We start from the raw sequence: 14366 nt of genomic DNA, 5'->3' as shown, positions 1-14366 counted from the left end.
ACTGCGCCTCAATGGAAAGGATTATACATGTAACTTTTATTCCAACCTGACCTTTGTGTCACATGATCCGTTAAACCGCCTCCATTTTCTGGTGCTTTCATGCAACACCTTGACAGACAATTGAACAAAACAAGAACCAAGCCAAACAAAGAAGACCGAGAGTGTTTCAAAACAGCAGGAAAAACACATCAATCACAGTAAAAGGCCGGGGGAAGAAAAGTCGTGGCTTTGCTTTAATGCCTCTGGATTGTGTGGTCCTGACACTTTAAAGAAGGTTGTTCCAGTTTGGAGGCTGAAACAACAGAAGAGTGGCCTTTACTTTAAGTGTGCACCCTGCCCAAAGCACCTAAAGGAGACAGAGAGCTGTGAGGACACATTAGACATCAGCACGACTGGAGGGGAGACCTGCGCTGTTATTAGAGATTTCACAGCCCAACTGCTGCATATCCCTAAAGTCATGCACTCACACTGCATTACACTGATGACTTATTCCACAGTGTGTGAAACAGATTTTGTGTAAGTATAGTAACAGTATTTTGTACATTATAATTTAGACATTATAATCATGCAAAACAAGAGAGGTCTTTGTTGTCCTCTTGACATTCATTTGCCTAATATCTACCAAAGTGCACAATAATCTTTCCCTGAGTTCTCCTTGCTATCTCTCCTGTGCGGCCGAACCCTGTCACAGTCACGGTGTCTCTCTCTCTCAGCATCTCTGTTGTGTGCACTCTCAGTTTTACCTGTGACCTCAGAGTCCAGTCAAGTGTAAAACTGGAGTCGGTAGTTTTCTGACTTGGCTGTCATGCTTCCAGTCCACTTAATAGCAGTATTACAGGTAACTAGCGCAGGTGGAAACCACAGAGCGAAGTCACAGCACACCCACACATAGGTAGTTTTAGAAACTCATTTTATGAATATTTGAAAATCTAAATCCGAGGTGGGACTTTGTTGAATAGTGTCCTAGATATCAATTTAAAAGCATATGGGATTTTTTTTTCTGCTGCTACACAGCCAGTGTCAGCATTGGCAGCTGTGATCTACTTTTGCAGAATTACTGAGCTCAGTGTCAACCTTTATACTTTACTCATGAAGAGCAGCGGTGGACAGCAATATCAACGTTAACTCTTGTTTTGCTTCTATCTCTATCACTTCTGACATGACAGCTCCCCCAAAGTGAAGCCAAACAATCTTGATCGCCTCATGGTGCCGCCTGCCATATTGGTCAGAAACTCTGCCTCCTCCATGTCAGTGGATGGAGCATGCACCAAATTAAAAAGTCAAAGGGCACATTCAATTTGATGTAGTTCAGTCAGGACCACTTCCGTCAAAGAAATCATTTGCATCTGCAGTTTCATTTGGCGTTATAGCTCTGTTCCAGGATCTCCCTGCCCTTCCACATACTTGGAAAGCCTAAGACAGAGAGAGAGCACACCTCTCCATCCATTCTCTCCAACAGACACTGAGTGCATTAAACACAGTATAAAAAGGGAAAGATGGGGTGGAGGTGGGTTGCAAAACAGCTTGCAGCGGAAACAGCAGGAGTAGCCAGGTTGAAGCAGCTTAAATAAGGCGCCTTGTTTGAGCTTTGCCAATGAATGTGTGGAAGGGAGTCAGCTGAGCCATCAGCTGCTGTCGCTGTCAGGGGAGCTGAGCTTAACTCTGTGGCCTGTCTGAACTCACGCTATGCTCAATTTCTTATCACACTGATGTATGTAGTAGGGGTGTCGGGATTAACCAGTTTTATTTATGTATTTCCTGACATTTGCTTAAATCAAATTAATATTTCTCTGATAATACTTTCCCTGTATAATGTATTTCATTTATTTATAATAAGTTTGCAAAAAATCTTTTCCTGTTGTGAAAGTATCTCATCACCTACAGGAGCAAGGCACAACAACTTCATATTCAGTTAGTTTACTGAAGAAAGCTTGAACTCAACTGGTCTTGGTTATCACTGTCACATTTTGTCTTGAAGATCAGATCTGATTACTGGATAAGTTTTCTGTTTTTTAATGAAGGTCTTTTCCCCATATTGACCTTGTTCTCTCAAATGTATTCTCCTCAGCCAACCCTGCGGCTTTTGATGAGCACAGATTAGATGGTAAGTTTCTCCACAACGTTAAGTCTACTTGCATTTTTTTAGTTCACATTAAAGTCTCTGTGGTAATGCTGAAAGATAATGGAAAACTATCCCCAATAAGTCAAATCTTCAACAATTATAAAACCTTTATAAACCATTTATTTTGCCCTTTCAAAATGAAACAATTGGTTTCTAATGAGTTTAGTTCTACTGAGGTTTTGTGAAACAAAAAGCACATTCAATAGAAGAGTTTGTTCTGAACAAAAAAAATGATTTTACCCTTTCTATTTCCAATAGTGTCTACTGCAGACGTCAGACTGGAGGGGGCCCAAGTGGCGTTTGCTGTCTTCATCCCTATCGTCCTTCTCCTCATCTTCATAATTGGGATGTACCTCTACTTCTCAAAGTAAGTTTGAATGATGAGTAAAGATGGGGAATCGCTGATACAACACAAATCGTCCTTATCGAAGCTTCTATTTCAGTTCAACTGAAATGACAAGTAATTCTTGGATAGAAAAAAATAAACTGTAAAACAGTTTGAGGTTGTTGGGAGCACTGGTTTCAGAGGAAAATAAGTATTATTATTTATTTACACAAGTAACAAATAATGTACACATAATACATGAGAGATTTAAAAAAAATACTTGAGCAATGCAAAAGGCACAAAAAATGTCAAATGATTGTGAGAGAGGTATAAATAAATAGAAAATAGAATTTGTCTTCACTTTTTCTCACTGTATTGTGTTGTGGTGAGGTTCGAGTCTGAGCTTCGGCTGGACCACTTAAAGCCACTTCAGTTTTATCTTGGCTGTATGCTCCAGGTCATTGTCGAGCTACAAGGTGAATGTTCGCACCAGTCGCAGTTCATGTGCTCTGTGGAGCTCTCTGTACTTGGCTGTAGTCTTAGATACTTTTCAAACAGGCTGGCTGGCAGGAAAGGTTCTGGTGGTTCCACTCTTCTTCCATTTCATAATTATTAAGGCCTCTGTGCTGCTAGGAGCACTGTAAGCTTTTGAAATGCTTTTATATGCCTGCCCTGATCTATGCCTCACCACGAGTTTAGCATTGAGGTCTACAGAGAGTTATTTGGACAATAAATAAATTAGCAACATTTTCTAAAACATGTCTTCACTTTATCGTTCGGAATTACTGAGATTATGATGGGAAAATATCTGAATAATCCATTTCAATTTTTAACGGGAAAAAAAGGGTAAAAATCTGAAGAGATCCGATTATATTCTTAACCGAGTGTATGTAGGCTACCAGGAGCAGCAACATATATGAGGGGGGTCAATGACGCTTCTAACACATGACAGATGCAAAAATGGAAAAAAACTAATAATATCTCTCGTTGAAAAAGCTGTGACTAACCCTAACCCACACACGTAGAAGACACTGACAAAGATGTTAAGAGAGTTTGTGGTGATAAGAGCCGACACCAGTTTCTGTGTGTTGGCAACAAAAACACGTGATCTCCGTAGCCAACTCTCCAAATTTGACCCGGAGGTAATGTCTGAAAACGGCTATATTGTGGAGAACAAATTGCAAAAAAAAATGAATGAATACAGATTTAAGACTCCTGACATTGAAGTGGCATTTTAGCCACATTTTATTATGGCCCCAGTTCTGCTGTTTCTCTTGCTCTGCTGTCAGCATGCGTAGGTCTTAGTCACTTCTACTTCTATGAGGTCTGACCCTTCACCGTACCACCCACTGCCACAACACCTCCATCACAGCTGGCCTGCACCACTCCTTATTAGCACTGCCGACACTGTGCAATTTAGGCTGTCAGCACCGAATTATTGTGATTCCCACTGAAGTCATCCATTAGTTTTGGATATATCCAGACTACAATGAATTAGGCATGTATTAGATATAGAACTGAATAAGAAAGTTATATGACATTTTTATGTGACACCACAGCCCTTTCTCAGAAAAAAAATGTTTGTATTGAGAACTTAGACACCACATATTACTGTCTCCTGAGAATCCTGTATGGTGCATTTGAACCTTTCCTTAATTATCAAAAGGTATACAAAAGAGAGTTTGTTTACAGCATTTACTCAAAAGAGATAAATTTGACTATTTTTAGCCAACATGCTTTTCAAAATAATTGTCACAGGATTGGGATCAAAGATTTCAGTACACAGTGATGAAAATAGATTGTAAAAAGTGTATGACACAGTCCCATTAAAAGAGCTTTCAAGTTGAAAAGTATTTTTTCCACCCAAATGACTTGTTGTCCTGTATTGAAGAGGTTTATTCACTACATGAACTTTGGTACCATTATTTCACGGTGACAATGACTTGAAGCCTTCCTACGTGTACTGTGTTGTATTTATTGTATGTGATGTACATGTATTGTAAAAGATAATATTAATGCATTTTTCTCTATGGTCCTCAGGGTTCCGAGGAAGTCACTACAGCTCTCCCTCTCCTCCAACTTACCATATGAAAACATCTCTGGAGAACCTGCAATCGACAGCTCTGTTTATGAGACAACGGTGAGTCAACATATGTTATACTATTTGTGTAATTATATGATGGGGAGTTTTGACCTGACTGGTCCTGGTGCAGGGTATTTTGTCAACTGCATTATGCAGGAGCACCAGGCAGGAATAAGCAGCATGTAAGCGCAAAGCTGAAATACTACAAGTCTTAAGAGTTTGACACAGAGAAGATCTCCAGGGCCTCAAGATCAGGTAATAAAGCAGAACCACTTTGAGCAGCTTGTCGTGTCAGTTATTCGTTATTTGTGCATATTGCTAAACACAAATTCAATTAAATTAGCACAAACCAGTTGAGCCCGTGGACATGGCAGGGTTATTAATAGGGCAGTGCGGGCAATATCCCCTGGGGCCCAAAACAGCCTGTAGTTCACTGTGCATAAAATGGTTCTTAATTTGATTTCTTGCAAATGTGTTAGAACATTTTCACCACTTCACTGGAAAAATGCAATATTGCTTCAGGGTGCTGCATGATTCAAAACCCTAACCCTGTCTTCCAGAGGAGTACTGTCAAGTTTTACAACCCTGAAAAATAATTATTTTTCCCATTATCACCCTGGCAATTCTGTGGTAGGAGCTCTTTGACCCTGGTGCATTTCCTTGTGCATTTGTTCTTCTGGTAGAAACCCTGTTTCAGTTATTTATTTTCATTTTATTGCTCAATATTTGGTGAAAGAACATTCCCATCCCCGGTCAAAAATCACAATCAGACAGAAAAAGAAAAGAAAAACCAGTAGGAATGATTACAGTCGCATTAAGATCTGCACAAGTCATTACAGAAGTTAAACCTTCCAGCAAGACAAGTTATTATTATTATTATTATCATTATTAATAATATATAAGCAGTTTCAGAAATATTCAAACCAGCTTATCTGACACCAACAATCATGTCACAGTCACTAAGATCACATTTTATACATTCTGATGTATGAAGTGAACAATAACTGAAGCTCCTGACCTGAGCCCCCTCAACACCACATGCACCCTTACCCTCTCAGTGGTGTGTCTGTGAAGGTTCTTCAGGAGTTCTACATGTGTACATAGGCAACTGGATGGGCTACTGATTCTCCATGATGTTTCACTTCTCATCCACGTTCCAAATGAATAGTTGGAGGTTTCAGGTGTTAAACCTCTGTGGGTTGTCACCTATCCTGAGAGTTGTTACGTTAAATATGCAGGTCGTTGAATCCCAGGTCATTAGTTTGAAGAGGAGCACTGTAATGTGCTTCTGTAAACACATGTATGTCATCATGTCTTCATCTCAGTTGTTGACTTATTGACACCTGCTTTCAACAGTTGCATCTACAATTTAAAACTAGTAATTTATTTTTTTTTAATTTTGTAACCATGTTATACAAGTATTCAAATTCCCCTAGCTAACCCTGAATATAAATATTAACCAGGTACAGCATCATGATAATTGATGATTTTAATTTCTTTCTTCTTCTTCTTCTTCTTCTTCTTTTTCTTCCATGTTGGCAATCCTGAAGAACAACGACGTAAGTTCATCCTAACCTGAAGCTTATCAAACGTTACACAGTTGCAAGTTAAAACATCATGTGTCATAGACTTGAGGGATAAATCTGTTGGTAATCTATATATTTTTTCTTATGGTCAGTCAATCCCATGTGTAGAGCCAAACCAACAAGGAACGTATTGTGTGTAAACCTGGAATATCGTGCCACTGTTTCCAAAAAACTACTGAGCACACCAGTGACCCACATAGTCACATTGAGTGACAAGTACCGTCATTACCATTAAGGACTATATCATCACACATACACTGTCCTTCTCCCCCAAATACTCAGTAGAGCCCTCAATGGGGATTAATTGGCTACTGAAAATAGACCCGTACAAACACTCTACTTCCTCCTGTTTGAATAACGTTTGATAAAACAACATGGTGGGAAATAAGGCAATCCATGCTCTTCTCGTTAAAACATTTAACTATATATTTCTGAGGTAAAAGATGTATGTCTTCAGTAGGAACCAGTGGGTTTAGGGGATTAAAGGCACAGACATGGCTTGATCACACGTGTCCATATCTTGTACATCGGGATTTTCCTTTTCTTTGACCTGTGACAGGACAGGTGTATAATGTTGTGCTTGTCAGTGTATGCTGATGTAGTTTGGAAAGCTGACAGCTGTCCCAGTACATAGTCATAGACACCGTTTCCAACACGGTCCCACAAGACTGTGGATGACAGTGATACCTTGTAAAATGAGTCATACTCCAGTTGGACTCTAATTTCACTAGACTTTAAATCAGTATTAGTTGTCGAAGGTCAACCATTTGGAGGTTTGAGAAAATGTCTGACAAACCCTTCAAAGTTCTCTGTAATCTGACTTGCTCATTCTCTTGTCTCACAGGAAACAAGAGAGTACGAGGTTTCGATCTGAAGACGCCAGTGTGTGTGTTTCAGTATGGACAGATAAGAAGCCCGCTGGCCTTTTCAATGTCCGTCAGACTCGCACCTTTGGTGACTCATTTGACGCCTCCACCCCTGATCTCTGGTCACCGAATATGAGCCTCCCTTTATTTACCCAACAGAGGACACCTCACCGCCCCTGGAAAGGCTGGGCCACTGGATTATTTTTCTAGCTCTTCAACAGTTACAGTCCAGCAGCAGCAGTTTGTACAGTTTTTAATCCCGTGCTTGCATCCTGAGGACTTTCAGTGCAAGTAACATCTCAGAAAGGAGAAGGAATAGGTGCGAAGTTTGTGCCATCAAGTGCATATATCCACAGGTGTTGCATTGTGTTATGTACATTATACACTATTTGTCTTCTGCTTTCATTTCAAGAACAATCCCTATGTGTTTATGGGATGTCTATTAAGAGTAAGACCTGTCACAGAAAAAAAGAACAGCATTTGCTTTTACAAGCAGTTGCTCAAAATGATTGCTCTTTGACTTTAAGTGACCCATGAGAAATCAGAATGTGCCTTAAATAAAAGGCCCTTTAAGGAAAAACTGATGAGAAGAGAGGAGAAGACTGATATCATTCTCGTGTGCATGTTAAGACCAGAGCTTGAGTCACAATGTGGTTAGCCTAGCTTAGCATTTGACTAAAAGCAGGGGGACATGGCCTTTTAAAGCTAAAATGACCATGTGCACTCACCAACACCTCTAACATGGTGCATCTTTGTAACACAAGCTGAAAACAATTAACAACTGGTGGTTTTTGGGATGTGGCTAATTAAATGATAAAAAAACATTCATCAACTCATATGAAAGTGAAACATGCATCTCCGTGCAAGTGAGAGTGAAACTTGATTCTCTGCAGTGATTTGCTGAAAAAGTGACAGAAAAAGTAGAGGAAAGAAGGTTTAACCATTACCATGCTGTGCAAAATGTCTGCAAAGAAGACGACCATTGTCATAATGTCTGAGAGTTCTCTTCTATTGTTTTACAGTTCTGCTTGATGCAAAGCCATTGAAGGCCGTTGTAGGTTGATACAACGTTTGCAGTTGTTAGCTTGTGAGTCTTTACAGACTCAGTAGACATTTGTCATACTTTATCCATCATGTTTGGTGTCGCTCTTGCTCAGCTAGGCTTAACTCATCTGTACCAGCTCTGTGTTTAACACAGACATTAAATTGGAATTAATGTTCCTATTTCGCCTTGACAAAGAAAGCAAATACGCCTATTTTCCAGAGTGTCGAACCATTTCTAAAACAGAAACTGTTAACATGCAAGTTAAGATTATACATTACACGCCTTGTCAATAAACCCCAGAAAATGTTTCCAACTCCCATGGGGATCATTGAAGTTTCAGTTTATATTTTCAAATGACCAAACTGATTGAATGTGTTCATACTGTGTGTAACATACAGAAATTTTGATTTCTACTTTTAGTGACATCCCATGTGTTGAACTGTCTATTAAGCTAAAGGGAATTGCACACCAAGGTCAGCCGTTGTTTATACAGTATTACCATTGCCTGAATGCAGGTTATGTCAAAATTTAGAGCATTACTGTCATTCAAACATTCAGTATATATTGTCCTAGGAGAATACAGTATGTATCCATGCAAGCTGGTGTGATGACAATGATTATAATCAACCTATTTTTGATTGAATGCACACAAAGTACTGATCAAGTGAACATCACAAGCATCTTCAATAAAAAGGTATTGTTGAGACAACGTGTCTTATTTGCTTCATCTCCTTGACAGGTGAGTGAATGGTTTGTGCTCATTTGAGAGTGTGAGACAATGGGACTGGTTTTGAACCAATTCCTGTTTGTTATAATCATACTGAACTAATGACATGAGAGGGATCAAGAGAATAAATACATTTAAATCTGTAAAACTGAGATTTATAGAATGTTGTGACACTGAATCTGACTGCAACAGAATTGACTGATTGATTGAGAAGTTTTGTTCAAGTTTTCTTCATTGAACTTTCAGAACTCACATTTCTGAGATACACTTCTATAATAATAATTGTATTTGTTGTGGTGTTGCATTCACGGCATCATTTATAAGTGTCTTAAAGCATTTTGACAATGTATTTCAATCCAACCTTGAAATCACACGGGGACAGATTTGTTTGTACTAAAACAAGTTTTAAGGGAAGAACCCTGATTTATGCCAACTTTGAAATCTGCCAAGACTTCTTCTGTTGTTTTGACTGATTCTGAACAGCTCAGTCTATCAACCCTTGGTTTACAAGTGTTGACATAACATGTGGCCGTCAACATCTAAACTATGTCACAGAAATTTAAATGAGATTCTGCCTTTTAGAATTAAAATTTCTGTCCTCTTTTTCACTTTTTTAACACTTTGGAGTGACCCTTCTTATGTTGACTTGCAGACTATTTCATATACGCACATATCACCCACAATGAGCATGTGCATTGTGACTTGTCTGAAAATGTGAACTCGTGAGTCATGTTCTGCGAATTGACAAATATTTGAAACTGACACACCCACCAATATGGAGGCCAACATTTCATTCGTCATTGTAATTTATGTTTAATATATAATCTCTATTTTAGTTTTAACAGCAGAATTACAAAATTGCATTTTCACTGATTTGGAGAAGTTGGCAGAAACATCCTGTACACTTAATGAAAGTACACAATAATGGTTACTTGCACTTTTCTTTACAACACTGCAATCATTGCAGCAATACTAAAAGTAATTCCATTTTGTTCCAATTGAATATGAAGCTATCTCTGCCTTCCACTGCATTAAGTTTCATTGGGCCTCGTCAGTGCCTCCAGAAAAGAAATCAGTAACCGTGTGGGGTAATGAAGAAATGAAAATAGTCCCATTAAACGTGTTAATTAGCTATGTAATGAAGTCATGACATGAGGAAACTGCAGTGCATCTGTCATTCGTCATGATGTATTATGTCTGCAGTGAGTCAGAGCAGGTTTACTAATGGATTTCTTTTTTAAACAGTCTGTGATTTAAACACTCTATAAACCTACAGTACGACGCACAACTTCAGTTTTTATCACACAGATTATTAATATGAATTATCTTAGAAATCTGAGTGTTGATGTGAGAGTAATCAACCTCAGTGTTGTTTGGTGCCACTAAATGACAACAAGCGGGGGATGAGGTCAGTGCTGCTGTGTTCGTTGTCCTAAGTCAATTAACAGGTTATTATCAACTGAGCTGGACTAAAAATGAAGCTCTTTTAATCAGGACCTCCACCAAAATGCCAAAGAATGAACAAAAGACAACTTAGTTGCCCACAATAGCTGAGAGAAAGGTTTTCCAGTAGAAGCACAAGCACATCCATACACTTTTTGAGTTGCTGAACACACTATAAATCAGAAGGTAAGAAACGATGCTCACACACATCCAATATTTTCTTATATGGATCTGACTCACAACATCAAAAGAGATTTTTCAGTTAAAGATAAAAAACGTGAATGAAGAAAATATGTGAAGTCATCATCTGTCAATAAGATGTTAGCTTAATAAAGGGGAATGTGCCTTGTTTAATGTTCATTAAATGCAAGCGTTTTGAATTCTCCCCAAGAGCAATGCAGTTTAGGGTCAAATAAGTTTCTATACAAACTGAACTGCAATCCAAGGATCCATTGTGGGGCCATGTGTTGAAGCCTGTTTCCCCATCGGCCATTTCTTAACCTGAACACTAGCTCAAACCTGTCATCTCTACAAAGCCAAACAATAACCGAATGTCAACCTGTCAGAGGAAACACTATTCAAGGTAAAAACCGAGTACAACTGAAGACCTGGACACAAGATCTGAATAAAGAAGCTTGCCAAAGAGCAATCAAGATAAAAAGTGCTTAGTTTCTTTTGAGAGGACTGGACTGTTAAGTGTCAGCGTCTGCCAGAGCCAGTTGGATTGAGAGGAGAGAGAGTAAGTGTGTGTGCAATACTGTAATAATGGCCACGTCTCGTGCTGTGATCTAAGGTCATGTGTCATGTTATTTGCTTACACCTGACCTAATGTGATTCCCCTGAGTCTGTGTGTATTTACACTGTGTTACCGTCACCTCGTCACCACTTCTTCTTGTTCCTTAGTGTCGTGCGTTCCAGCATTTCTTTCTCTCCTAGTGCTTCTCTGTGGTTGGATTTTTGGACTTTTTATTAAAAAACACTTTGCCTGACTTTTGGGTCCAGAGTTTGTGCCCAGCCTTGTCAATAATAATAATAATAATAATACTATATAAAAATATTATACTTACTGAGGTGTTACCACTATCAAACAGCAGTGTAAAGATGGCTGTGTCTCAGACTATCTTATATAAATTATAAATATTATATATAATAACTTGACTGCCTGTTAGTGTTTACTATAGCTGTGACTGTCTGGTAGAGGGCACAGTCACATCTAAGGCCAGACTGAGACCAACACTAAATCTATAGTCCACTGTGTGCAAAACGAGTACAACATTGAACATGAGGCTGTCCATCTCAGGGATAAAGCCCATTTAGAGACAAAGACAGAACATGTGAGTAGAACAAGCAGAATAGGACACTGCTAAACTGCTACTGGCCATACAGGTCATAGATGATGGTGTAACATGCTTAATCACTGACTGTCTGTTAATATAGGTACATTCCCACTATTGCTTTGTAGATAGACAAATGATGGGATTTCTTAATACTTCATTGATGATAGTGTGAGGGGATGCAAACTGATCAAGCAAAATAAAGTAAAACTTTGTACACCATTGTTTCTTCTGTGGTGGCTTCTACACATTGTGTCCCTGACAGTGATCAAGACAGTTGGTACCTGTCACAACTGTATATTCTCATGTTTGAACATGTTATGCAAGACTGCTGGACAAAATCACTAGATGGAAGATGGTTAAAATGATATGTTCATGCTGACTCCTGAGACAAATTAGACCGACTGACCATTAAGATGCCCGGATCACTGCCAGCAACGGATGTTTTAGTTTATCCAACAGGGAACTAACCTGGCTCTGCATTCACTGGTGCCTCTTCTGTAGGGCTCGTAACACCTTAGTGTCTTTCACTATACTTGCTTCAATTACGGGTTTACACAGACCTCATGAGGATAGAATGTTCCATGTTTAAATTCAACAATCGCTAACTTTTACCTCTAATGATCCTGACCTGCTAAGTAGTGTGAAGGCAATTTAAGATTAAAAACAATTTAAAACCAACATGAGATTCTGTAAACGCATTTGCTCGAGCAAGCTTTCCTGGGTGATCTCAATCAAACTGTTAACAATGGTTATCATCTATTTCCCATGACTCAAACCTACTGCAACAGAGTGCTGCCTCCCTCTGCTGGCAAGTGCTACTTATTACACATCATCCACCAGGCAGGGATGAGACTGATAGAAAGAATTATGACCTTTATCTTTGTCTCCTGTAATCTTTACTGATCATCATCTCTCATTTATTATTATTACATTTTTCATACAACAGAAACATTCCCTGACTCTTAAAAAAACCAAATATGCAGTATATGTAAAAAAAAAAGGTGAAAATGTATTTGAACAAGGTCAGATACAGAGCAACATAACGATGGCATCTTCAGGGATATTCCTTATTAATTTGTATTTTTTATTATTCCTTAACTTATAACAAAAACTAAATCCACTTGGTTAAACACCCAGATATCATGTGAAACAAGTTCACCTTTGTATAAAAGTGTTTTCAATTGCAAACTTTCAGTCATCTGTTTCATTATGTAAAACCCTTTTCAGGCTCTGTATCTATATATATATATATATCGGTATTTACAGCTCCTATCAAAAAATAACAGTGGCTTTGAGGCTACAGACAATTATTTGTTCTTTAACACTCCTCCAAAACTTTTAAATTATCCTGCAACACCCCAAAACCCTCTTGGTTTTCTTGTCTTTTATCACAAAAAAATGTGAAACCTTATCCTCACATCCTGATGCACACCATACATGTATACAGGATGTTTTCTTAACTTGAATGTATTTTAACTTTAATGATTTCCTTTGTGTTTTATTTGTTTATCAATACCAGTCCAGATTATCGTTTATAAAACATGTTCATGCTCATTTGATGAAATGATTCATCAAATGATTTGTGAATATGGGCTATACAAATAAATTTGACTGATGGAGGGTGGAAGGCACAAGCGCTCCCCCTGCTGGTGCCTGTTGTTACCGCTGGTAGCAGCGGCTGCTGTAACAGTGATAATAATGGTGGTGCAAGTCGTGGTGATGTGTTTTAATATCGCATTATTACTAGCAGCATAAATATTTAGAATCAAATACAGATAATGAGTGACGACTGAACATGCTCATTTTGTGAAAAGGAAAGGAATAATAATTCAGGATGGAAGCAGCTCACAGTCACTACTGGTTTAGTAGCCATCACTACTTCTTTCATTATATATATTATATATAACATATATAATATTCTTTCATTATATCAATAACCTTCGTTCGCAATAAGGCTACTGACACAAGCAGCGGTTAGCATTACTCTCAGCAACAATAGTACAGAAGAAGTAGTGATGGTTATAGAAGAAGCAAAAGAAGAAGTAATGGCTATAGAAGAAGCAAAAGAAGAAGTAATGGCTATAGAACAAGTTGAAGAAGAAGTAATGGCTATAGAAAAAGTTGAAGAAGAAGTAATGGCTATAGAACAAGTTGAAGAAGAAGTAATGGCTATAGAAGAAGCAAAAGAAGAAGCAATGGCTATAGAAGAAGCAAAAGAAGAAGTAATGGCTATAGAAGAAGCAAAAGAAGAAGCAATGGCTATAGAAGAAGCAAAAGAAGAAGTAATGGCTATAGAAGAAGCAAAAGAAGAAGCAATGGCTATAGAAGAAGTAAAAGAAGTAGTGATGGCTATAGACTTTCAAACAACTTTATTTATGACACATTGTCAAAGAATCTTAGATATTTAAATCAATGTGAATGATAAATAATTTCATACTTACACACTTAACACTACAATAAAAATTATACAAAAAATTGCTAAATTGCTAAAAGTTTAAAAGCAGACAGTGGTTCTCCCCCAGTGAGCACAGACACCCCACATTGAAACCATCCATGTTATCAGTCAGTCTGAAGAACACATGTTCAACTCTCAGACGAGCTGCCACCAAACCCTTTAGATGGCATAGTGGATATGTCCAGCCTTCCCCAACCATTTAGTTTTTCAACTATTCCAAATTGCTAGTTTTGCACTTGCAAAAATAAATGTTATTAAGACCACAGATTGTATATTTTTGGTGTATATTTTGGTCAAATATACTCCTGCCGTAGTTTAAAAAGATCAGCCAGCCGGGAAGGAAAGATGTATTCATGTCCTTCACTCCACTGGTCGCA

General features: G+C 38.3%; 1 protein-coding gene across 2 annotated transcripts in view; it reads left to right on the top strand.

Moving 5' to 3' along the window:
* The window catches only part of sez6b (seizure related 6 homolog b), a 182923-nt gene extending 174185 nt beyond the window's left edge, over positions 1–8738 (top strand). For both annotated transcript variants that reach the window (XM_034604273.1, XM_034604274.1), the window contains 5 exons: positions 2069–2104; positions 2381–2489; positions 4488–4587; positions 6081–6089; positions 6961–8738. In XM_034604273.1, the coding sequence (XP_034460164.1) occupies positions 2069–2104; positions 2381–2489; positions 4488–4587; positions 6081–6089; positions 6961–6990 (284 nt within the window). In that variant the 3' untranslated portion in view covers positions 6991–8738. The remainder of the gene's footprint in view (positions 1–2068; positions 2105–2380; positions 2490–4487; positions 4588–6080; positions 6090–6960) is intronic.
* Positions 8739–14366: the final 5628 nt, after the last annotated feature.

Source organism: Hippoglossus hippoglossus, chromosome 13, assembly GCF_009819705.1.
Source record: "Hippoglossus hippoglossus isolate fHipHip1 chromosome 13, fHipHip1.pri, whole genome shotgun sequence".
NCBI classification, from domain to species: Eukaryota; Metazoa; Chordata; class Actinopteri; order Pleuronectiformes; family Pleuronectidae; genus Hippoglossus; species Hippoglossus hippoglossus.
The sequence above is the reverse complement of the archived record's forward strand: the minus strand, read 5'-3'. Positions and strand labels throughout refer to the sequence as shown.